General features: G+C 42.4%; 1 protein-coding gene across 7 annotated transcripts in view; it reads left to right on the forward strand.

Moving 5' to 3' along the window:
• The window catches only part of LOC146491542 (nck-associated protein 5-like), a 183,288-nt gene that overhangs the window by 32,675 nt on the left and 123,586 nt on the right, over positions 1–27,027 (forward strand). For all 7 annotated transcript variants that reach the window (XM_085152009.1, XM_085152014.1, XM_085152010.1 and 4 more), the window contains one exon: positions 25,716–25,789. In XM_085152009.1, the coding sequence (XP_085008135.1) occupies positions 25,716–25,789 (74 nt within the window). The remainder of the gene's footprint in view (positions 1–25,715; positions 25,790–27,027) is intronic.

Below are 27,027 nucleotides of genomic sequence, written 5' to 3' on the forward strand. Positions count from 1 at the left end.
CAAAGTGCACGGGAATGCCGGAGTCCTCGGCAGCGCGCCATGCATATCCAACACTTTATGTGTTTCATATGTAGGTCACTCGCTGGCAAGCTATGACTACTGCTAATTAGATGCGAGAATTGAGATTGTTTTGCATTTCTGATACCCCTCCAGAAGGTCTGAGTCAGGGGACCTGCTGCCATCTGTATTTATTTACCCCATGTGGTTGAGATGGATCGCAACATGTGACAGTTTATTAGTGGGATGTGGTGATGGGTTTGCATTTTGGGGAGGAGAATCCAGCATTTGAACTTCTTCTGGCAACAGGAGATCTAAAAATACACCACCTTTTGTTGGAGGATGCCTTTCAGATATGACAACTCTTTGATGCTCGACTCTCTGTACTCTCAGATGGGTTTATACGTTTTGAAATGGAAGACATGCAGTGCTTATTGGATTGGCAGGAAAACAGGGAACACAGCAACAGATTTTTTGTAAAAAAGGATTACTTTAGAGAGGATTTTTAATCTTTACCCGTCTATTTCTTTCATTCTCTCTGTCCTTCTGTAAATTCCTTTTCTGGGTTAGTAAGCCAGAGGTGTTTTGTGGAAATCCAGGGGTTCTTAGCCTCGGCCACTGCTCGGACATAATTATGCAGACAAATGTCTCCGCTGAGCTCCGAGACTCCATATATCCTTTATCTAATTACATTAACAGGAGCTGGATAGTGACTAATGGCTCGTGGAGGGGAAGGAGGGGGAAGCAACACACGACGAGGAGCTGGAGAGGGCCGCGATGCATGATTGCATTTTTCCATCCTATTTCACTCTCTCACTCTTCCTTGCCCAGATCTCTCCCTGTGCTCCTTTTAGAAATCCCCCCCTCAACAATCCCAAACCTCCACACATGTACATACAAACATATGCACACGCACACTCAGTCCCACGAGTCTTTATCCAGCCTGAAAGACTTTTATTTTGCAGAATACGTCCTGCTTTTTCTTTTTCTTCTTGGCCGTTATGCAACGCGGCATCAATGTTTGCATTATAGTGCTCAGTATTTCACCACTGCAGTTCCAATACTGATGCTGCACTCAAAGCCTAAATCAAAATAAAGCTGTGTCAGGGCCACGAGTGACTCTTCCCCGTTAACGTTGCTTTTACTGTCAATTGAATGAAAGCATTAGGTGCTCTGAGGCCGAGAGCAAATGCTGACTTTTTGCGCTCCGTTTGCTTGCGAAGCACCTTAAAAGACCAGGAGTGCTTTTTTTTCCCTTTTCTTTATTCTCCTCAGCTGGCAATGACTGTGCTACCAAAATAAAAGCTCGCCCCATGGCCATAATGAAAATAAAGATATAACAAAGGACAAAAAGCTCCTTTCTGTACTCAATATCCATCTCGTTTTGCATGTTTTCATCCATTACATAATCCCAGGCGGACCATAATAAGCGTACCGTATCAGTTCCCTTAATCGTTTCCATTTTATTTTTAGTATTATGCAAGATGGAAAGACTTGCTGGAAGCAGCTATTATGTTGAAAACTGTGACTTGCTAATGGTTTAAAACCAAGCGTGCTAATACAAGTAGTTTTTTGCATTTCATGGCTTTTATATTGGAGGTCATTTATCTGAATTTCAGGAGCTGGAACACACCCCAAACACTCCCCTTCTGGTCATAAATGCCTACTTGCATCAGTTACACATTTCCTCTTGTTTTCATACCCCAACCTCCCTCCCCCTTTTTCTCTGGTTGTCAGCTCCTCTCACAAGTATCACGATGAAGCCTTTCCCAAACCAAAGCTAGTGACCTAGCTTATTTCTAGTGGTGAGGGTGGGAACTGAAAAAATACAGATTGAGGCAGTTTTAAAGAAATTATTTCTGCAGCATTACAGCCATACACTTTTATTAGTGTTCTTCTCTCTCTGTTATTGTAAGTTCTTTACAGTGTAACGTAATGCGACTCAAGGTGACTGTTGTTGTGATTTGACAGCAGGTTATTAGCATTTAGCCAAAAAGCAACACGTCCCAATTGTTGCATCCTAAAAGCAGCTGTGCGATAGCACACCTGTGCCTCGGCAGTGAGCGAACGACTGACTGAATAAACGAGGGTGTGAGCCTGGACGCGACCTTTGTGTTTTGATGGAGCTGAGCTGCCACATCGCACTGCACCGAGAGACAGAGATGAGCTGCTCGCAGCTGCAAAACATTAAAACTAATTATGGGTGGCGGCGAGACGGCTCGAGGAAGAGCTCAGAAAACAAAACAATATAAATGTATGAAATCTTTGGGAAAACATTTTGCTTTTCCCGTATGATGTTTAATTAGCAGCGGCATCCAGAGTCACAGTTTGATGGTGATGATGATTGATGGCAGGCATCGTTTCTCGTCACACAAAATCAGTAAAAACACCACTGCGACTTTTCAAATGCGCTGGTTACGGCATCCCGAAGAGCTGATGTGGTGTTTTTAAAAAATGTCATAAGAAGCGTAGTTGGTAAATGATTTTAAATCGCAGCGTCATCTACTGTCTTCTAATTATCTTTCCTCGTGGTCAGTGAATAAATCTGGTGTCATTAGTTTCCTGTTTTGTCCTTGGAGGTTTGCAGCAGGCTTACAGGAGCTCAGCAGTCTACTGGCTCACATTACTTTATGCTAATAACCCCCAGCTGCAACCTGCACCACCCTCCTGCCTCCCTGCCTCGCTTTTGCTGCCTCACACACACACACACACACACACGAGCCCCCGGGACAGTCACGGGAGGGCCATGAAAAGGAAGCCGAGATGATTAATTAACTCTGCCCTCGTTTTGATACCGCCTTATTGGCTTTCAACAGCCAAAACTCAGCTTCGGAGCTTTGCATACATTATGCTGTCGCCACAACAGCTACCACCCAAAACAGGCACACAAACACACTTCTGAAAATATCGAGGTCACGGTGTTCACTGGCGCTGCGGTGAATACGCAAAATTTCAATTTGTGGGCAGGTAGTGTTGTTCAGCAGAGAGATTTAGGTGAGTTGGTTATAGTGAACGTTGGGTTTTTCACTTATGAGAGAGAATCTGCTCCTACGGGAAGCCGGCTGTCAGACACTGACAGATATATCGATCTGAGAATGGTTGTAATTATAACTGTTGAAGCTGCAGCGATGCGCAGTCGCACAAGTGGGATTTACTGTCTTTCACGTCTTGCTCAATATCCCAACTGTTACTCGTAAATCTGTGGCAGACTGTCGTTGTCTCTTATATGACCTTCACCAGAAAATCAGCCGTGAATACAGTTGCCTTTGAAAGCGAGTGTTTCAAGAAGCTGGGTAATCATTTACTTTCAGTTATACAGTTCAGAAAATTCATGCTTTTTTTGCTACAGAAAAAAATAATCAGCAGAAAAATCGTGTTTTGCTCAGAAGTTGTGGTTGTTGCACAAGTTTAGTGGAGAACTTAGTCCCCAAAGAGGATCCAGGACACACTATATGGACAAAAGTGCTGCTTCACCTGCACAGCACCCCTACAGAATCTGCTCAGCAATGGAAATCAGTGGGATGCTAATGTTGTTTAGCTAAAGACAAACTTAAATTACAATGAACTTATTAGAGAATCTGGATAGCTGAACCAAAGTAGGCACTAAACAAGACTACTCGGGACTTGTCTGTCGCTCAAAGAGGCCACACCCTAAACAATTCGTACACTTTAAATTACCGAGTCATGTAAAACTTCCATGTTATGTACAGCTGTCATGAAGGTGGAAATTACTCATAAAGGCCAAAACCACTTTTAGCGTCAGGCTGTAAATGTGTTTATGTTGCACTGTGAAGTTTGGGCTGCACGACTGCCTGCTGGAAGTATATTGGGATTGATTTACATCGCAGACACCCTCAAGTGGCCACTAGAAGGAACTGCAGTTTTTGACACCCCTGTGCTGGCTTCATTTTGCAACCCTGAAAGTTGCCGCTCGTCTTCAACAAGCATCTCCTCCACGTCCTGGTTACCACTATTATTTGCTGTCTTTGCACTGTTTTTATGCATTTACTAACACGACCCCGTGAGGTCACCACCACACAGCTGCTGCTTTAACTCCATTTAACAACTGACCACTGCTGTCAGGTTTTTGGTGATATTACGCACATTCTTACTGGTTATGTGTGCAGCATGTGAGCATTCATGTGCGCTCAGATTATCATTGCTTGCTCATGTGCAAGCAAATACACTGAAAAAGAGGTTCGTGTGTGCCGCCACATGGTCATCTCACGTGTGTGTAGCTGTGTTCGTGCATCAGCATCGGTGTGTGCGTCTTTTGTGTGCCCGCTCTGAGCTCCAGGTGCTCCAGCTGGTTGTGTCCCCGCACAGTGGCCCGGCCCTGACCGACCGTCCTCTGGTCCCCTGTGCTTTTCTTTTGATGACAGCCTCTTACAGACAGCTCTACAGCATTAAAGGGCCTGTCAGGTCCCAGCAGCAGAGCTAGACAATACAATAGTGCTGCTGTATTTTGCCTATACACTGGGGAGAAAGCCTGCTGCACAGTTGTCTTTCATTTTTCTCCTTTATTTGTTTTGAGGCCTCATTCATCTCTTTGGCTTTTTCACTGCTCAGTTCCCTTCCTCTCTGCACTAAAGCTCTTTGCTCTCATACTGTGCACACACTGGGAGTTAATGTGTTTGTCCGTGTTTCATCATCAACTCCCTCCCAAACAAAAGATCACCTGCCCGGCTGTGTGAGGCATCACAGGTTTGGAGCCCAGAGGGGAAAGCATACATGCAGCCTCATGTGAAAGTCTGTAAGTTCTGCGTCAGGACAGCTTCATATTATCTTTCAGAATGTGTTGTTGGTATAGTCGAGGTGTGGCTGGATAACCTGCGTGTGACGTTTCAGGGCTTCAACAAACAGGGACATACGGTTTAACTAAAGAACTGAGCGGACCTGAACAGGTTTGAATAGAAAATTTAATGAAGTTCTGTAGAAATTCTAAAAAGCGTTGGCAGTGGAGCAGATTTTGACAAAAATAAATACTTCAGGGCATTTACAAGAACACTTGTCACGGGAGTGTGAATGCTGATTTGTATCACAGTGTGGGGCTTTTAGTTCAGTTCAGAGTGAGCTTGCTTGTTCCAGATTAGTTATCGATTTATTTGTGGTTATTTTGTGAAAATGTTTCAGTTCATTTGAACTTTCTAGAGTTCTAGTTTTTATTTTATTTATCTTTTAGTTTAGTTTTAGTTTAATTATAATAACCTCAATCTAAAAAAGCAACCTTAACTTAATTTAAGCTGCTTTTGGAGCATTTGGCACAGATGTTTGTAGCTGAAGCTTTGTTGCACCAGGACACATCAAGGTAATAATCTCCTGCATTTTACACATTTCAAAAGCTTTCATTGGCAAATAAATCAAATGTATGCAAAAAGTCAACCCTTCACCCTCATAATATCTGCAGCTGTACGCACGTGCCATTAGGGTTGGGCGATATGTAAAAATTTTCCAATCGACAATCATCCGTCCAATAATTGGGTGGAGCAATGTAATCATGCATGGACTGATTTGCGCATATACAACACAGAAGCCCAAACATGGATGAGCTAATTTCCCCCCAAAATTAGGGCTGTCAGTGTTAACGTGGTGTTAACACGATTAAAATGTTTAACGTGCTCAACCCATCTGGAGCGCAGAATGAACAAACTTTGGACAAACTGGCCGAAATGCATTGACAGAGACATTTCAGGGATTTTGACTCAGTCTGTGCTCCACATGGGTTAATTGTTAATCGCATTTGTCGTGATAACAGAGCGTTAACGCTGACAGCACTAAAAAAATTGGGATTTCTTTGGCTTTAAACCAGATGAAAGAGGTAAATCTAAGGATGTAACCAAAGCGGTGTGCCACTTGTGTAGACGTATAGTGCGAGCAAAGTACTCAAACACAACTAACTTGTATGAGCATGTACATGTCCACCATCTGGCTGAGTATGCTAGGCTATCACCAGCTTCTGCAGCTCCATCAAGCATTTGGGAGACATGCATGAGAACATGCAAACTCCGTGGAGTCAAACGCAGGACCTTCTCAGGACTGCTCCACCGTCCTGTCCATGGATCCAAAATGTTAATTTGATACTCTCAGACCCACTTTGTGTGCTGGAAAATACACAGATTGTCACCAAACTACCCCTGAAACTTTAGAAGAAGCTGGTCTCTGAGGATGTTTGTTGTATTGGTCAGTCTTTAAAAAGCAGGTGGGTATGCAGAAGCTCCAGGCTGTCAATGTCAAGAACCGATAGTGCAGGAATTATCACCAACAATCAGGATTTGGCCCAGAAGCTGCAGAAGCTATGAAGAAGAAGGTTCAGTATTTTAAATATTGTATTTTCCAACCAATGTCTTTGAAATTGTTAATTGATTAGTTGATGAACTGATGCTGATTAACTTACACAATGATTTATTTTGCTACTCAGTAAACTAAAACAATAACCTACTGTACCATGAAGTTATCTAACCAAAACCCACTCAAAAACTCTGTAACTTTCAGATGAAGAAGTCGAAAATAGAAAGCCATTCCTGTAATCGCTGCAGGGGTACGTTAGAGGAAAAGAAAAGGTGGAAACTCCTGGTTGGAATTTCAAGTCTGATAACAGGAGGCTTTCTGGTTTGTGCTGCTTCTTGTTGTAAAATGGTTTTAATTCTCTCTGACATATTTTACAAAAAATCGCCAGTGGTTATTTTCATCGTATAAGCCATTCTCTGCAATGTTTCTCCACAATATCCTGCGCTGGAACTCGCTCATATGCAAACAAAGCGACGGAGCGGAGGCAACAAAAGCGGAGGGACCTGTTTTGCCTCAAACTGCTGCAGTGCGTTGCGTTATAATAAGGTGTTGTTTGCAGGGAACCCGGTCTCCTCTGACGTGGCTAATGCACCCTGTCAGAAGCGTTTGCGGCTGATGCTAGCCTTGTCTCCACTCTGTTAAAAGTCACTGAGAAGGGAGAGAGGGAGCTGAGTGCAGTCCGGCTCACCACATTCGCCTGCCGGCTACACTTTCACCAGTCAAGAGGCAATGACCTTCATGCCAGCTCTGCTATCGTTGGGTCCTGTCAGGGCCGATAGGTAGTCCGTTTCAGTCTTTTCCCTGCCTTGGCAATACAGACCATAAACTTTGCTAATCACACTGCAGGTTGGAAAGGAAGCCTGCTTCTTTTTTTAAAAGCAATCTGCATTTCAACACTGTACTCGATTGCTTTCTTGAGGCTCTAAAGCACTTATCATGACACTGTGGGCACATTATCTCAAATGCCAAGTATCCAATTGAGGTGCAGGGCAGAGTTATTACAATGATTAGAGGGAAGAATTCTTTGATGGCGCACCATTTTAAAGGAAAGTCACTGGCTCGAAGATTATGCAATTACACACTGCAAAAAGTCTTAGTCTTAAATTAGTTTAGCTTCATCCTTCCAACCTGGTTCCAACCTTTAAATGCTGATTTCTTAAATAATCAAAGATGAAGTATTAAAAAAAACTGAACATCCTTTTATATTGGTTGATTTATAAGATGAAGCTATTTGAATGCTAAACGCCAACATTAAAAACTTGCTTGTTCCTACCAGAGCGAAACGGGATTAATCAATATCATCTGCATGCAGCAATGTTTGTCTGTGTGGCTCATCCGGCTGCTGGAGCCACTGACATTATTGAGTGTTGCCCAGTTTCTAAAGATATCATATGATCTGTATACCTTGCATGAGTCCATAAGTCAATTTTATGGTGATGTGCTCATGGCACTCAATGATTTTCCCTCCCCGTGGCCAGACAGCAGAGCAGTGATTGGGGTTTTATGAGGCGGAGCGAGCCTCAGGTGAACAGGATTGAATGAGGGATGCTTTCGCAGAGGACCTGTTTGACCCTCAGGGCTGATTGTCTGCAGCTCCAGTGGTCAACATTCGCCATTGTGTGTGGTCCCATGGTCAATGAAGGGCTATTGTGGGAGCTAACCAGAGGGCTATCGCACAGCAACCCAACATCCATCTGGCTCAACAGCTGTAGGAGCCAATAGATTTCCATGCAGAAAATTATGCAGCGCAAACAAGAGCCTTATGATTATTCCATTACCTTCATTCTCTGGGATTATCATGAATTTGCTGGAAATGGCCCTCGTGTGATTACTGCCCAACAAAGCATCCTGTATTTGGCCTTTTGTTGAGTATTGCAACACAATCCTGCCTCCTTCAATTTATTCACTCAAAAACAGGTTTTTATTTTGGAGGTATTCCCTGATTGGATTTTCTCTCTTCCCCACCCCTCCCCTCTCATATCCCTGCCTAAGCTGAGACACTGAGGAGAGGTTAGTGAAAATGAAGTCGAACTGGTTGAATTAGTGCATTATTAAGCCTTTCTCTTCCGACCCACTTCCCCAACTGCTTGCATGGCTCGAGTCCAGCGTGGACCGGTAACCTGGAAAGCATCTGAATAATCTCAGGACAGGTTTCACAGTAAATGGACCTCTTATTTGCTAAAAGGGTGAAATGGGGTGATGCTGAAAGCTTCTAATTTTTCTCATTGCAACTAACTTTCACACTGACTTAGTCTCTCCTTTCAGGCCTCATTGCCCAAAACGCCACGATCAGTCATCAGCACCTGATATGCAACACAAGAGTAGGGAAAGTAACAATTTCCTCCCCATAAAAGATGGTGAAAGATCAGTGATAACCAAACACGGAGTTTCTATCCTTAACTCTAAACTAAGCTCACTAGGTGCTTGCTGTTTAACAAAGAGATATGAAAGATGTTCTTACCCAAAGTAATGACAGAGTGAACAAGCATGCCTCTCAAATTATGAAGTTGTGCTTATTCATTTTTTCTTAATTAACTTTGGTTCACCAAATTATTTAAACAGGAGATCTGACATATTTGCGACCGTAAAAAATATCCACACTAATCTAAACCAGATGAAAGGGCTAAGAGTAATGAAAAGAATCCCCCATTTTAGTTTTTATGTCAAATACATTTGAATTGCATTTCAGCAGTGAACAGCTGATCAGGGCAGATATAAACTGGACTCTCTGCTCTTCGGAAGCTACATGGTTCAATCCCCAGCCTCTCTAATCCGTGTGTCGAAGTGTCCCTGAGCAAGATACTAACCCTAAACTACATATAATATTAAAGCCCTCCATTAAAGCGCTGCAGTGAATGTGAATGTGTGGCAAAAACTCTATATTTCCGGTTTATGTAGCATGTTTTCAAGATTTTTTCATAAACTTTGACTTATTAAGTTGCATTTTTGGGGCTACAGCTTCATGGGACTCCAATCATTCTTGGCCATGTTTCCAGCCCCTCAGCACAACAGGATATTATAGGAGTGAGAGTTGTTTACCCTACCATGGAAGGAAAGGATCTTGTCTACTCACCCCCATTAATGCTACAGCCAATATGATCAGCCCAACTTTTGACCTACAAGTGGAACAATGCAGAGTGCTCTAGCATGTCCTGTATTATGTACCATGGTAAAAAGCTCATGCTGAAGGTAATGCTTTTAGGGGCAGAGGGCATCTGATGGGTGTGCTATTGTAAACTCTCAGAATGAAGCTGGTGCCTCACTTTCAAACAGCCTATTGGAGGGTCTGGTTGAGAAATGGCTTCCAGAGGGTTCAGTGAATGCTGGAGCATTCACTAAAAGGAGGGGGTAAGGGGGAGGGGGGGTGTGCCCCAGATAAAGAGGGTTAGCCGAGTAAACAAATAATAATGATGGAACAGTGTTGTTATTGTAAGAGCAAATAGCTGGTGTAAACAAAGGAAATTCAGGTCCTTGCTCTGCGAGATTTTCCCACAGTAGCAACACTATCACGTTCCGAAATATCTGGAAATATCTCAAAGAGTTTCAGTGCTGTGAGGATATGAACTTAATTTTAGCACAAACAAATAATATTTGATTTTGGGCTCCTGTTTGGAAAACGAGTTCTTGTGTTGATGGAAATGTAATTTATTTATCAGATAGACCTTTAACCCCACGCCTGTTTCAAGGAGAAATCCAGTGTATTTCAGCCCTGCTGCAAAAGTCTACTGATGTCACCTCATCTGAGAGGCTTAATGAGAAACAGCACTGATGTCAGATTCCTCCCCGGCTCCCATCTGGATGAAATAAAACAAAAAAAATGGCTGCTAAAAATACAACTCCACTTGAGATGATAACAAAGATTTAGTGCCATTAACTGTGTAAATACAGCGTGTGGTTGGCTCCAGATTCATATTGAAATTCCTTCCAAACCTGGATGAGCTCTGACCGTAAAAAGCTTCCCGAAAAAGGGCCGCAATAATACCTTTAAAAGTCAATGATGGTCGATTTAAATATTTTATGCTGCTGAATTATTGGACCCTCAGTCTTCTGTCTGATCACTTGACAGAGTGCGGTAAGCCGCTGCAGTGAGAGGTCTTTGTTCACATTAACCCATGAAATGGATGCAGTAGCCTGGAGATAATGTCTTCAGGCTTAAACTATTGCACTCACGTGGAAATTGAAATATAAGACCAAAAATCTTCCCGTAAGCTTTGTGAGGCGGCACTTACCCGCAGATCGGAAACAGAGTCAGCGTCATGTTTCAATGATGGTCACCCGCAAATTGCAGACACATTTGTAAGACCTACATGGTCTTTCTGTGACGAGTTAAAAGTGTCAGAATTTCAGTTTCCATCAAAACAGCATAATAATGTGTTTGCTTTTTAAATCCTGTAGGGCAGGAATAATAACAACATTTTTTCCACAGTATTCCAATTTTTTCCTTTAGGCTCAAGTGATTGTTTTCATGTTTAAAAAAAAAAAAAAACGGCACACCCTATGACCGTATCACACAGATGACTGTACCATCTGAACATTGGAGCAGAAATCAAGACTCATCAGACCAGAACATCCAATTTTCTATTGTCCAGTTTTGGTGGTTCTGAATTGTCGTCTCAGTTTCGTGTTCTTAGCTGACAGGAGTGATCTTCTGCTGCTGTGGAGATGCTCATCTGCGTAGCCTGGCTGTAGCAAGTGGTTATTTGATTTCCTGACTCCTTCCTATCAGCTTGAAGCAGTCTGGCCATTGTCCTCTGACCTCTGGCGTTATCTTCTCCCAGAGAACTGCTGCTCACTGGATATTTTCTCTTTTTCAGACTATCCTCTGTAGGGCTGCCACGATTAATCGACTAGTCACAATTATGTCGACTATTAAAATCGTTGACGACTAATGTAATAGTCGACGCGTCATTTGAAGCTTTGTAAGACCCCAAAAGACGCAGGAATAAGTAGTAGGATTTAAGAGTGTAATAACGGACTGAAACAGAAGATGGCAGCACTGCATGTACAAGGATGCCAGCTGCTGTTAAACCTCGAAGAAGAAGAAGCAGTGTCCGGTATCGTAGCTGTGTCCAAATTCAGGAACCGCATCCTCCTGTGCCCGTATTTGTAGGCCGATTACGTTACAGCGACAAGACGAAGACTGTCCAAATTCGAAGACTCCAACAAATGCAGCTGACAAATGCGCCCTTCATTTCCCCAGATTTGAAGGATGGGTCGAGTGTATCCTTCGTGGCCCAGCCTATCCCAGAATTCATAGCGCGGCCCAGCTCAGTTTCCAACAATGGCAGCAGCTAGTTAGTTTTAATGTTACTCTTATTATTCTTTCTGGGTCACAAAATAAACATTTAACATATTTTCAGGCGAGAATGTAACTGTATAAACCTCAAATATCTGCTCAGTTTATCAAGACACCAAATATTTTCAAAAGCGCTCTGACGTTTTCGGAGACGTCTGTTACCCACCAGCTCAATAGCTAGCCGGGGTTCAAGGCTCACTAGAGCCGGCAAAAAACACCGGACTCTCGGCAAATCGTTTTCAAACCCACCGCCGTCTTTTGCTACTTAGGAGTTTATTAAACTTCACCGAAACAATCTGCAAATTTCATTCAAATTTATCATCTTGTCTTTATTTTTAGTTAGCACATACCTTAAACACTTAAAGCTGTAAGCTAATGATAGTTATATAAGAGCAGATGCATGCTGGTGCAATAAGCTGTACGTTTTACGTCCAATGGATGCATGATCTGATTAGTCGACTAATCACAAAAATAATCAGTGACTAGTCGACTATCAAAATAATAGTCTGTGGCAGCCCTAATCCTCTGTAAACTCTACTGAAGGTTGTTTGGCAGATCAGCAGTTTGTGAAATAGTTGGACCACCCGTCTGGCACCTTTCTTCCCTATTCTGATGCTTAGTTTGAACTTTGGTAGTTCATCATGAACACGCCTAAATGCCTAAATGCACTCATTAGATGATACACCCCGCCCTTTGTGACTAAAAATATTTGTTTAGTTGTCAGTTAGTCATCCGCCTGTCCACTCCCCCCCAAAAAACTATCATTGCAGTTCTCTCCTTTAAAGTCACTGCTATTTCTGAAGCCTCGAAGAATACTCGAGTGGTGGTCATGGGCACCTGTCTGTTTAGGGAATTCTGTCCTCATTCATTTCCCCCCCACCACACTCAGTTTTCTTTCTGGTTGAACCTCAAATTCAAACAAACCTGTTGTGTTAACCCCGAGGCTGCCGCCGCCCCCACGATCTGTCTGGAAAGATGCAGTGAGCATCCAGATCACAGCAGAAATAATTCATGACCACTGTAATAATCATAGCACAGAGTCCTGCTGCAGAGGTCAGAAGTCGCCATATCCTATCTCCTTTCACATTTCTCATTATTATTATTCTGCTCCAGCTTTCCTTCCTGAGTTAAAAAAAAAAGAAACATCGCACTATATCTGGACCCTGTGTCTGCCAGGCCAGATAGGGGATGTGGATCTGATAAGTATGAGTGGCACAGGTGGGTTTGTGGATGACAGGAGCCTACTGCTTGTCACATTACCATTTCTCTGCTTATGGTTTCCTTGCATGCCTCCTGAGGCAATCTCTGTCTTCCCCCCCTACCAGTGCCGAAAATCAGAGGCTGACATTAATGCTTTCTCTAGCAGGAATGCAATTCTTCGCCTCCGAGCTCGCTTCGACATCTGCCCGGCACCTGGGCTGGCCGACTCAGCGCACAGACAGGCCCTGTCAATAAATCAGCCTCTGTATTAAACAGAGGAGAGGCCGTGATAAAGCTGAGTCCCGAAGCTAATGTACGTGAGCTGTCAGGGAATCTGACAGAGTGTCTCAGGCAAGAAATATCCTGCAAAAACACACGCTTGGAAGGGATTTCGTCCTGTTTGCGGGTTTTGATTTGTTACCTGAGATGCTGTTCTCTCTTGTCCTCTCAGCTGAACTCTGGCACAGTAGGTAATGTTTTCCTGATTTCTTTTTAAACCTTGCTTCGTGGGTTTTGTATCAGAATTGTACACACACACTGAAATATAGAAAGTACCAGCAACAAGCCAAAAGTATTGAGTGCAAACAAAGCTTCCAAAGAGTGTACAATAAGTATCAGGCAGATAGTGCTAAATGGATCCTCTTGAGGTCTTTTGCTCGATCTATAATCTACCTAATTTCCCATGTAGTGAGCGCCGTCGCTGCGGCTGGATCGAGCCTTCCTCCTCTTGGAGAACTGTTCGGCTACAGCGTGGCTCGGTTAGGTGTGGTGCCTGTCTGTCAAAGCCTGCATAAACAGAAGCCCAGCTTACCCCTGCGAACCAACCAACATCTGGTTAGCATCAGCCCTCTGCTCTGATCTGCCCCTTCTTCTGTCACTTGCCAAAGGATTTCTCTCATGCTCGTTTTTTCTTTTTTTTGTTCCTTTTTTCCCCAAAGTGTTGTCACTCGTCCTTTGGCTCTGGACTGACTGATGTTTGGCTTAAATCACTGACAAAATCAACAGTGTTTTACGTATTCTCTTTATATGTATGCCATAATTAATAGTAGCTAGCTGCTGCGATTTAACTCTACGGTTCTGGTCTTGGGAAACTTCAGTTTATTATTATTATGTTTCTCCTGATTTTTTTTGGTCTTGTGTTTACTGTTACAATGGTGGAAGCTCATTTTAAACATGGCTAAGTTTCAAACAATGAGGTCAGTGTATATACAAGTAATCCCTGTGAGCCAAAAGCTCAGGATTTAGACGGCTCTAAATAAGCTGTTTCAGACAGTTTGTCCTACTCTTGGCTCGCTATGATGTCAATGGGACCAGATATCCCTACCCAAACAGCACTCTCCATCGCTATTATGGAGGAACGTAGCCAGTAAATCACGCTCCATCCAGCACAGCACTATTGACGTAGCCTGTATGTGGTGTTTGGGTGTTGGTAGCTCCTATATAGTGGAGACGCGTGTTTGGTCATTGGGAAGAGGTAATTTCTTCGTCCCTTAGCGCTGCTTTGACTTTGTTTTACCTCTGCCTGGGCAGCTCACATACAGAGGGCTTTGGTAGCGCTGATTTAGCTTGCTTGTTGTCAAGACGATGGCGCCATGTCACTTACCTCTGCTTCACCAAAGCTGCTGATCTGTCTGAAAAATCCAGCTAGAAAAGCGTTAGGTAGCCGGGATATCTTTTTCCAATTGAAAGCATGTAGCATCAGTATAGCTTAGTGCTACAGCTATAACTTAGGCAACAGTTATTCGCAAATTTTCACCAATCTGTCTCAGAGTGTTTGCCTCCCACCAGGCGACCTGTGCGAATGTGGTCACTGCCATCCTTCGCTGTCCATTCAGGTTCAGGTTACTTTACTTGTACCTGTTGGTAGATTTTGTGTGCAGTGAGTCATCCATCCTCACGTGCACATTTTCAAAACAAACAGACAACAGACAAGCGTGCAGGTGCAAAGGCACTTCAGTGTTGACCTTATACTGTCCACGACTTTATCTGAACCTTTTAGATCTCACCCAACAGAAAAAATAAACCTCCTCAGGTAAAGTCAAAATCACAATATCAAAACCGCGTTTTAGCTCTCTTTCCCCAGCAGCTGTTGCAGTTTTAAATATCCCTTTTCTTTCTTTCTTTGTACCTTTTGTCTCTCTCATCCTCTTTGACGCTCACTTGCTTTCTCGTTCTCTCTTGTAGCAGCCTCCCTGGTTTCCCCGGTGCTCTCCCGCGGCTTGTCAGGTCCAGGTTTCCTTTTGATTTCTGTCATTGCCACCCTCCCTCCCGCTCAGAGTACACCTGGCTGAATATTGGCCCCCAGATGATAATAAAAACCCAGCGAACCCCCAAGCTTGTAAAATCTGGGCACAGGCAACACAACAGACTCCCCCCTCCCTGTTTCCTAGATTCCCATCCTGTCTGGAAACACTGGTACCAGTGTGGATACACTAAGTGTTTGTTTATATTTGGAAAGGTAGCATTCCTCGACCGCTCCTCCCTGATGTGTGTTTTGGCAGAGAACATAAAAAGGGATTAAAGAGACAAAGCAAAGGGAGAAAGGGGATTTATGTGACAAATGGAAAAATATATAATGCAGACAAAGTTCAGTAGCTCTTTAATCCAATTCAGCCGTGAGGTTTGGTCAGAGCAGCCTTTGCTGGAGTACTATTCTTGGCTGAAAAATGCTTCTTCAAACGCCTTCATTCCTGTTGATATATTTATTGATTTTTTCGAAGGTTTCGACATCACATACAAAGAAGGAACAGCCTTACTCATGTGCACAAACTATATGATGGTGTCTTGGTACTCTTTACGCTTAACTGCTTCATTTTTGTTGACTTTTATTTTGAAATTTACACACAGATTCAGCAAAAACACATATAAACTCCTAAATCCACACGTGTATATTTTCACATGGGTGTACCACGCATCCACAGGCTCTTCCACACAGGCAGCTCTGTGGAAGTGATCAAATATTGACGTCTGAGCTACTTTTTCAGCTCCCTCCCTGAGAGATTTGTGGCATGAACAGCTTGGCCACTGTTCCCAACAGGCATGAATGGGACACTCTGTCAAACCCAAAGAGCGGAGAAGGAGCGTATCTTAATGTTTGGAAAGATAATCTGCTGGGATTTGAATTCCTGACGGTGGCGAGGTGTTGATGTTTGGGCTGGGCCCGGCCGTAGGTGCTGCTGGAGGAAGAACATCAGATAACCCAAACTGCTGAAACCCATTCTAGATGATGAACAGGCTCCCTTTTGTATCTTGAAGTAATCCTTGGTGCCTGACACTCCTCCGTTTGGAGCAGGTAGGCAGATGAAGAATATCCTGCTCACTGGAGGCATTTGTTACACGAACGTCCTCTACTCAATGAGGCCACTGTGTGAGCGTTACAGTTTAGGTACAATCAGGCGTAGTGTAAGCACTCAACTCAGATTCAGCAACATTTAATGAGTGATGGTTCATTAACTGCGTGCCAGAAAGAGATTTTTATTTTAGTTTTCATTTCAAAATGTAATATTTGCTAATGAACACTCAAAGCCGGGATTGTTACTGTTATAAGCTGTTATAGGTCAGTCATCTGGCAATAACATGCAGTAACTTGAGGCTTTTTCCAAAAGCCTGTCAAGCCTCATAGACTTCCATGATAAAATTTTGAACTTTACAGCAAAAAGAACCTTTTTTATAGCCTAGCACAAACAAAGGTGTTAGTCTGTATAGCTAAGTCCCTCCTCTTCACAACTGTATGCAAAAAAAAAAAATAGTATATTTCAATTAAACTAAGCCCGAAACCTACACATAATTAGGGCACTGACAGGTGGGTGGACTTCCACCTCTCCATCATATTTTCGGTAATGAATTACCTTTCATGAAATTCTTCTTATTTTATCTACCCAGCAGTACAACCATAAAGTGATATGCATGTTGCTAACCAAGCTAGCTAGCATTAGCTGCAATCTTAGTAGTTACAAATATGGTGTCTTCTGTCTCTAAACATGGTCAACATAAGGATCCAAAGTGGTAACTCACAGTGGCTGATAGAAGCAACCACCTTGCAGCTGGCAAAAGTCAGTGGTTGTCCAGAATGCAACTTTTCTATGATGTGAGTTTTTTGCAAATCAACAGTTTGGCAACTGGTTGTATTCTGGTTACATTTCTATAAAAATAACATTACTGAGTGAAATTAGATCACCATCCTAAATCGACTATGTCACAATTTGTGGAAGAAATATGAATTTGTGTTTTAATGTGAATTTTTGTGTTTGTAGATGGCAAAAGATTTGTGATTCTGATTTCAGTTAATTGTTGTATTAAGTAAGTAAGTAAGTGGTCGCAGACCTGGTCCCTGTCTTAGAAGAAACCAAAGGCAACAAGATGGCACAGTTGCAATAATTTGGTCATGGGAAATTTATTTTGGTCTCCTACACACCGTTTTCCCCAAGTGTGACTGTAGAATAATGCAATCTTTATAAACAACCTATAACAACAACAATAATAATAAAAGTAACATCATAGCTTAATAACAACCTCTAGCGTTTTTGTTCATTTAAACAGTTTTATTCCTTGCGTTTTTTGAAAGGCACTATACAAACTGTCAACCATTATAGTAGCAAAAATACAAAAACGACGCTAGGAAATGACATACGAATAGAAACGATATATACAGTATATACTATAAAACTATAAAAGAACTGTAAAAATGCTAACATAAAACTTCAAGTCATCAAATTTAAAAAAAAAGAACTGAACAAGTCCACATGTACGAGCCACAAAATGAACAGCTATAAATATCTAATAACAGTAAACTCCATTCATTTCACTGCTGTGCTTAAAATTAGACTAGAATTAGTGAGTGATTTGTGCAGCGTGATCAGTAAGTTTGATTGGCTCTTTGGGAACGAGGAGGGCAAAGCCACATTTCTGCCATTAAGGAACTCTCTTAAGGAAATAGATTTCTATTAAGGATTCTTCGAGCGCGTCTCTCTCTGTAGTGTCTCTGACTGAACCAAGATAGATGATAGCCTCTGAGGACAGAAAAGAGCCGACCTCCCAAGGCAGTAGAGGTCGTGACCTTGTCTCTGCCCATTGTGTCTTCTCAAGAATCAACAATTTCCTCTATAAATTCATCAAATCATTTGGATGCAGGAAATGGTTGTCCTTTATGCGACCGATGAAAATATCTGGGATCACATCCGCCACTGACCGCAATCCTCCCTGACAGATCAAGCTGACAGCACACAGACCTCTATATTTTTCCCACATGAATAATAACACGCATTAACCCAAGAAGCTGCCCGCTCCGGCGATAAACAGCAGGGCTATCAGTGGAGATATCGGGGTCTGAGGATATGAGAGCCTGATGGCTGAGCTGATATTATGACGCCAGGTCATTGGGGATGTGAGTAAAGACCACTGAGAGATGGATCACCACCACAGAGCCCTGAAACATCCTGATAAGACTAATGAATTTAACTAAGGCTGAACTAAACCTGATACAAGTCTTACTGGATAATATGATAGGATCACAGTCATTAGAAATTATACTGGGGAAACGAGAATACATTTTCATTGACGCTAATTAAATTTGCAGTGTTTACATCTTTTGCTGGTGATGTTCACATAAACTTTGGAGTATTGGATGGCAGGTGTATTCGGCAGCAGACGCATCTGTGTGTTTGGCAGGAAGCCCAGACTAACAGCCCTATCAGATGTAGTATATCTCCCACACCTTGAGAAGTCACTGTCATAACTCATTCTCAAGTGTACGGTGAAAAAAAAACCCCAAAACAAAACGGCCAGAACGAAATCTTAAATTCTGTTGGCATAACCTTTAACTTGCAGTAGCCCATGTGGGACTGTTACTTTCTATCAAACCTGCAGCTTTTCAGGCTTTTCAGATGCTTTTTCAGTCCCACAGGCCTTGCTGGCATGTCATCAGTCTGCAAAAAAAAAAAAATTCCTGGAAAGCAGAGATAGGTTGGCGGGATGGTTTGGGACGCAGGGTTAGGGAGGATCGAGGTTGTGACCTTGTCTTTGGCTGGGTGTTATTCCCAGAGGCTGCAGACCTCTACGAGGTGTCTTATCAGTCAAGCCAGGCGGAGGTTCTCATCTGCAGACACATCAAGGTGGTGGAAGGAACTTACATCAGCGAGGACTTAAAGGAACGTATCCTGACCTCTGCAGCAACCAGGTCAGAGTTTTATCTAGCTTAAAGTTTATTTATTTTTTCCAGTCGACTCCAAAGCGGCCGATATAAGAAGCAGACGCTCGTCGGGGATGTGGCTCCATCGCTCCTAATCTCCAAAAATGTGTGAAAGAGCAGAGTGTGCTTGCGAGGCTCATATGGATGAATAATGCATCTGATGTTTTATTACTGAGAAATCTGGACCATAAATCTTAAACAGATTGCACTGGCTTTGAGTGTCAGACAGTCTGCCTGTTTGCATGTTTGTGTGGTCAGAAGTGTGTTGGGTTTTATTTCACTTTATATATATATGTTCCCTCTCTGCTTCTTGGTGCCAAGGCAGTGGGGGGATGGCACTCACATTTAAAAATTTCATAAAGGCACACAAGCAGTTGGAGGGGGGCCTAGATATGGGACTCGAGCCATGGCTCGAGTCAGGGGAAGCTCTTTCCTCGGCAGCTACTGAGCGCCTGCTTATCAAATGCTCTCACACACTTGAGTAAACACGGCTGGATAAACATTACTGAGAAGCAGCGGTCGTAGAGCATGAACATCTGCAAACACATTACCTGACAGGTTAACAATAGCTCGGCCCCTGCTTTTATTATAGCTGCAAAAATCAATACTGTGCACAGCACTGGCTTTTAATGAATGGCTTTTTAAAGTGCAATATCATCTGTACCATGGGCAATCCTTCCATTCATTCACCTTAAAAAGCTTTCATTCTGCACACAAAAAAGAATAGGCAAAATGTGTATTTATAATTAAAACGGTTTCTTATTTAGGAAACCTAAAGTGCAGGAAATAAATTACAAAATAAAGGTTACGAAATAAAGAATAAAACACCATAAAGAGTCTTTAAAAGATGTTGATTCAACAAGCTTTGCCAGAATAGCTTCAGTCCTTCTTTTTTTTTGAAGTTTCTGGAACTCTACTGAGGGACAGACATCATTCTTGTAAAAGATATACCCTTCATGTATTTCCTTATTAGTCCAAAATCTTCCATAAGTGTTCAGCTGGGTGTAGACCTAGTGACCACAAACTCCATGGCATACGAAGTCTTAGTAACTGGTGCAAGCTATTTATATGTCCACATTGCAGGAACGTGGGACCAGGTTGCCAGCGAAAGGACAAAAGGAAGTACTCATCAAAATATCCAGTGATCCCTCATGCCTCATTGATGGGAACAAGATCCTAAAAGAGGCCACTTCGAATGAATGGCTCAGGTTTTAACCCCATTCTACGTTATACCTACAATAAGGAAATAAAATAACATTTAGACATTTGCTTTGAAAAGAGGCTTCACCTTGTTCAGCAGCTTCAAGTCCAATTGTCATCTTAAAACACTGAGTACGAGAAACAATTTTTAGTGAAATCTGTTACCTGTAAAATTAGATTTACATGCAGCAGTCCAACAAATCTCGCCTTATTCAGTTTAATTTATCACAACGTCTCCTGAAGGTCTGTTGCTCTGTAAGTACACATCTTGCTGTCAGGTGAAGTATATTGGGACTTTTGTAAAAGCCTCTTCATGATTTAGTATACTTTGGAGGTGCTTACGTACTCCTTATGAGCTTACAGCTCTTAGGACATTTTAAGCACTGTAAGGAATTGCATTCACCAGAGCGCTGGTCCTGAGAAAAATGCCTCTGATAAAGTCTCAGGTCAGTAAATTCTGTGTTTTTTTCCCCCTCTCCAGTCTACACGTGAGTACCTGGGCCTCGTGGGAACGGTACAGCTTTCACTCACGCCGTAAAACCGTCAGGAGTAATGCCTGGCTGAAGATATAACACACGGCATTACATACATGAGTCATGCTTTAAATCTCCGCTTTAAATACCCTCCTATTTCACATGACAACAAGCATGCTGCATTCTCTACATTCCTTCATGTGTGCTGAGGATTATTTCAGTGCCCTGTCATTAGGACGAGGGCTACGTGATGACAACACTGACTTAGCCAGCTTTACTTGACTTTGATGTGGCCTGTAAATATTTCCCCTGACACAGGGCTTTTTGCAAAGAAGGTTCCCCTTTGTGGAGCAGTCGTAATCATTATGGGATTGTGTTGCTAATGGTGTTTCAGAGACAGATGTTTTACCCAAGAAGGTTCTCTTGGCCGCTTGAGAAAAAGTCACACATTTTAGTTGATGAATTGGCAGATGTTGGTTTGTTGAATGTTCAGAGTGTGCTTGTTTTCTTTAGACCAGTGGTTCAGCATATTTGAACTTCTTCATCTTCAGGGCCACTCATGTTCAAATGTGTTCACTTAATGTCAGTTTTAATTGGATCTAGGTAACTTTCAGTTAGAGTTAGCTACAGTTATGGTAGGTACACCCTTTTTCATACCAGAACATATTGAAAAATAATCTGGTCTTTACAAGGTTTAAAATTAGGTGATGATATATTATCATACCAACATGCAGAAGTAGTTCGTGAAAACCAATCACATCTCATGATTTAGTAGCGTGTAGAACTACCTTTAGCAGCAATAACTTATTAATATTTCAGGTCTAAATGACTTTATCAGTTTCTCACATTTTGTGGAGGAATTCTGCTCCACTCTTCTTTACAGTGTTGCTGCATTTCCTTGAGACTTTATGCACAATTCTCTTAAGGTCCCAACTCAGCATTTCAATCAGGTTGAATTCTGGACTTTGACTGGCCCATTGCAGCAGTTTGATTCTTCCATTTTTCAGCCATTCTGTTGTAGATTTGCTGCTGTGCTTGGGATCATTGACCTGTTTCATGACATAAATTGGGCGAAGCTTTATCTGTCAGACAGATGTCCTCACATTTGACTGTAGAATACTTTGCTATACAGAGGAGCTCACGGTGGACTTAATGATTACAAGGTGACCCGGTCCTGTCGTTGCAAAACAAGCCCAAATCATGACCCTCTACCACCGTGCTGACAGCTAACATGAGGTGATTGTGCTGATGTGTTGTGTTTTGTGCATTATGGTCAAACATCTCCACTTTGGTCTTGTCCTTCTAAAGCACATTGTTGCAAAGGTCTTGTGATTTTGTCAGGTGCAACTTTGCAAACCTAATTCACCTTAGGGTGAATTTGCTGGGGCCTCCACTCCTGGGAAGACTGGCAGCTGTCTTGAACGTTTTCCACTTGTAAATAATCTTTCTCACTGCAAATTATTTGGAAATGGCCTCACACTTCCTAGAAGGCAGCAGCATTTGCTTCTTTAAGGTTATTGCTGATATATGTATCTGTGCTTTCACCTTGCTGTTCTGACTTTTCTGCCATACACAAGTTACACCTTTTTATTCATAATATATAAGCAGTTTCAACTGTTTATCCACACTACTAGCTAGCATACCTCCTACCAAAGCATGAGATCTTCCTGTTAGAGTGTACTTTGTTTCTTCTGCAGAACACATTTCACAGCTACAAGCTTCTCTCCGTCCACCCATGTGGTCAGGATGAATTCAGAGAACACAAACATGAACAATCATTTGCCATGGTTTGCACTATTGATTAACTACTCCTGGAGCCAACGGTAAATTTAACTTTGGGAACTTAGCACTGAGCACTAATGGCCTTTTCGCCTTGGGTCTGAGTGCCATTCTGGCTCCGTTCTGTGACACTCTGAGACTGACAGATGGCTTTAGGGTAGTGTTGTTAGGCACTGTAATTGGTTGCTTTCCAAACATGAAAGATTTGTCATGCTGATTAAGTAAAAATGGATGATTCCAGTGATAAAAGGGATGATGGATGGAAACTGAGTTAATGTCTTTTGTTGTCTTTTTTTTTTTGCATGACAGAAATTGGAAAATGTGACACCACACTGTTAAGCATCGATCTGTTGTCGTTCTTTGGCCCTATTTGCCTAATGGTCACCAGAGTGCCCTTGAATGCCAACTCGGCAGGACACCTGGGCCTTTGCCATGTTCTCCTGGCACTGGTGCAAGCTGCTGGTGATTGCTGTCGTTGAGTGGCAGTCTCAGATGCGAGATTAGGTCCAATAATTGCTTAAGAAGCAGCAGACAAAACAACTGTGCTTAATGTATTTAGATCAGCAGTCTCTGAACATCTGGTGAATTTGCTCTCAAGGCCACAGCTTAAAAAAGCCCATGTAGTGATAACAGAAGTACTTTAGGTCTGTTCAGGCCCCAGATGTGGTTCACAGGGAGGTCAGAATCATTCTGTCCTCATATTGCTCAATGCAAATTATTAAACGTGCTGTGTTACAGGCTGTGAAATAGTTCAGTGTTTCATGTCTGCAAAATCAATAAGGGCGTTGAAAGCCTAAAGCCTGTGCCAAATAGTTGTATCTGATATCTTTGTGTATGTGTTTTTCCACAGTATCATGTGAAGTGTTCAGGGACCATCATTGCTACTCACCAGTCATGTTGTGGTAATGTCATAGCTTCCCTGTGAATCGGGGAAAAGACATTAAAACAATGCTTATAAGTAGAAGTAATAGCATAAAGATCGGCAACGTTCATGTAGTCATGACAATGTGTGAAGCTCAAAACTTTTACCCAGGAGACTGGGTTTGTGCTCTGTGTGAAACCAAAAGGGAATATTGAGCTGACTTGTTGTTTCTGCTTTTGTAAATGATCTGTTTTACCTGTTACTTTGCTTAGGCCTGGGCACCAAGCAACAGTATTGTGCAAAAGTCTTGAGCCATCCCCCAATCCTTTGTGTTTTGCTAAGAAAAACAGAATCATTGTCATGCTGCAAAATGAAGCTGCTGCCAATCAGATTCTTTCGAAAAGGTTTTGCATGGTGGATCAAAATGTGATGGTACTTCTCTTAGGAATTCATCAATTTTGACAAGATCTCCAACATCACTGGCTGAAATGTAGCTCACACTCAATGCTGCACCTCTCTGCTGACCTCCTCCAAACTCAATGATCACAGTTCAAACCAAAAATGTCAAATTTGGATTCATCACTCCATCAAAACTGTTGCAACAGATATTCAGTCCGGTTCTTCTGTAGTTTGTCTTCTGTCACACATCGGCCTTTTTTGTTGTTTCCCTTCCTTAAGAACGGCTGCTGGACTTTCAACCTTCCACCAAGACTGTTTCTGGTGAGGCTTTAGTGAACAGTAGATCTGTTCATTCAGTCAGGTGTCAGGTCCTTGGTGGATTTTTTTGTATTATTGTAGGGTCTTTACCTTACCACTGGCCACTGTTGTTGTCAGTTGGTGCTATATGAATAAAATGAAATTTAATTGAATTGTTAAAATATTCTTCTGAAATACCAGGTACCAAGACTGAAAATGAGGTAAAAAAGCAGCCAATGTCCAAAGAAACAGTTGAAAATACCTTCAGAAAAACATGGAGCTGAAGACCACTGAAAAGCATTACAAGGAAGAAAGTTATGAAGAAATGAGGGGTGGCTTAAGACTTTTGCATAGTAGGGTACGGCAAGAAAAAATGTTAAAAAAAAGATTAAATCATAATCACGTAAAGTATATTATAATGGCAGAAAGCCCTTAAGTCAGCATGCTGTGTTATCGCAACGGTGTTACTGGTCAATTGCATTGTTGGTGCTGGGGTTATGTTGGTTTTGACCATTAATGCAATCTTAGACCATTTGTCAAATAATTGGTCATTTTTGAGGCTGTGTTGCTGTTTTTGGCTGATTATGCGGGATTTCCCAATGTGTTTCCCAGAAAAGTGTATTGTTATGATATAGTGTATCACTACAACAAGAAAAATTTCCATATTGACCAAACTTGTCTCGTGTGGACACTCTGCTGTATTTTATCATCAAGGGTTTTCCCACAAAGTTTGGAAACTGCAGACACGGTGTTTGTTTTTCATTTTTCTCCTTGATTTCTGGTCTACAGCAGTGACTTTGTGCTTTACTGAAGGGATTTATTTTGGTAGTGACTAATTAGAGAACTGAGATTACAATAGCTGCAAAGGGAGTTATGTTCAGATGCAGGCCAAGGCGCCGTAGTTGCAGTAAAAGCAAAAATAAAAGGATTTATACTTCACAATCAACATACATGACATAAAAAAATGGATGGTTTGCAGATACTACGACCATTTTCCCCTCCTAGACTGAGATTTCTGGCTTAGGTACTTCTTCTTGGGAATCCCCATTATTCAATTACACTCACAGCACATGATGAGAGTGTCTGGAAATCAATGGAGAGCATCTGTCCCACAGAGATAACCATTTACCCATGAGATGTATCGTGAGCTGTCAAGCTAATATCTAATTAATTAGTCTTAAACCTCTACCTCACTGATCTGACAGCACAGTGTGTGCTCTGCTGTGTACCGCAGGTAGACACTGAGTATCTGAAAACTCAGATGTTTGAAGTATGGTGCCCGCTGTATGTGGCCTATTTCTCACAGTTACAACCCCCTTCTGCTATATGATGTCAGACCACTAAGAAGCAAATCATTAGGCCAAAGCTTAGAAATCCTAACATCTGTTTCTTCCATTCTGCTCTCAGCTTTAGCTCATTTTGTGTGTGCTGTAACTCAGTAGCGCACATTTTGTGAGTGTGGGCTATTCCCAGCTGACATTACACTGCCGGGCTTGCTTCTGGGCCAGCCATTAGAAGTTACCCAGAGGTACTTCTGGAATTACACATGGAGAGGGGATAAGAGGCTAAACTGAATTATCACACCTTTTAAAAAGCACTCCTGTCTTGACGTTCTTTGACATTTATGAAAGCAACACGAGGATGCAGTCAGGGTGTGATTTTGCATGTATTCCTTTAATCAGTGTTAGCATTTGACTCTTTGATCTTTTACACATAAAGTTTTCTGTCTCTCGGCAGGAATACATGGACGCCAACAAATGCATCGATGAACTTCTCAAGCAGCTCGAGGAGGAGCGCCGAAACGTCCGAAGGTAAGAGGTTCTGCCTGAAGATATCAGCAGCTGCCTGCAATTCATTGCCAACCAGAGGCTGCAGAACAATGTTGTTTGGTTTTGAGCTTGAGACAAGCTTTGTGCACAGTTCTTGAGAAATGCTTTTTGTGTTGGAAGCACACTAAAAGTGGCAGACAAAGGGGGAGACTCCAGGTTCAGTTTGGGGTTGACTGGGGGCATTTCTCATGGAGGTCCTTTGGAGCAGATTTGCACAGACAATGGAAATGAAGAGCTTATGGAGATGCCAATCTAATGACCTTGTCCCCTCAATGCTGCTATCATCCTTTCCCTTCCAGCGATGCACAGCCCCCATAGAAAAGAGAGACAATTTTTAAACTTCACCCTCTTTTGTACAACCCTTTCTCCATCTCAATGGAGCTGAATTCCCCCGGCTCAAAGTAATTTTCCCCCTGAGTGAGCAAAGAGGGGCTGGGGGTTGGACAGAGGGGAAAGGGGAATAAGGGTCTCAGGATGGGTGGCTGCGGGGGGTTAAATGACCACTGACCATCCCCTTTACTCGGCCAGGACAGCCCCTTAATAAAGGAAGTGATGTGTAAAGGAATGACCCTCTCATCTAAGTCATCCCCACCCAACTTTCTAAGACATCTTGTGTGAGAGCCAGAGTGACCTAATAGCCACTTAGATGACCTGTGAAAACTGACCTGGGGACCAAATGGTTTCAAAAGCCTTGAACTTGTACAACTGCAACTGATTGAAGTACCCTGATTACCCTGGAAGCTGCATGTGAAACACAAATGCCCAGAGTAGTGTAGATTGGGCATTAACTGGTCATTAACCTGCCAGCGCCCTACCATGGAGTCCATGTGATGTCTGATTGCCCACTGGTGAGAATATAGTGGATAAATGCCAGTGGGCTCTCTTCATGGTGCTCCCTTTTCAAAGCTCTACCTGTCCAGCTTCTGTCCAGCTTCCCATTTACTGTTTTGTACCCCATGTGAGAAGAAAAAAACCCCTTTGGAGGGTACTCCAACCTGATCCTTATAAGGTTGTCCAAACTGGCTTAAAAACAAGGTTAGTACCCTGTTTCTGATTGGGTAAATTATACCTTTAAATAATCTAATGCTACTTGGCGTTGTACTTTGAAGTGCTTAAGCGTTGACATGTAAGCGTTGTGTCTTAGCCTTTGGCCACGTCTCTTCCTTTTGCTCTTATCTCCGCAAGGCATCAAACTTGGTCTTCTACAATGTTTTTCTAGC

The sequence above is a fragment of the Neolamprologus multifasciatus genome, chromosome 23 (assembly GCF_963576455.1).
Source record: "Neolamprologus multifasciatus chromosome 23, fNeoMul1.2, whole genome shotgun sequence".
Taxonomy (NCBI): Eukaryota; Metazoa; Chordata; class Actinopteri; order Cichliformes; family Cichlidae; genus Neolamprologus; species Neolamprologus multifasciatus.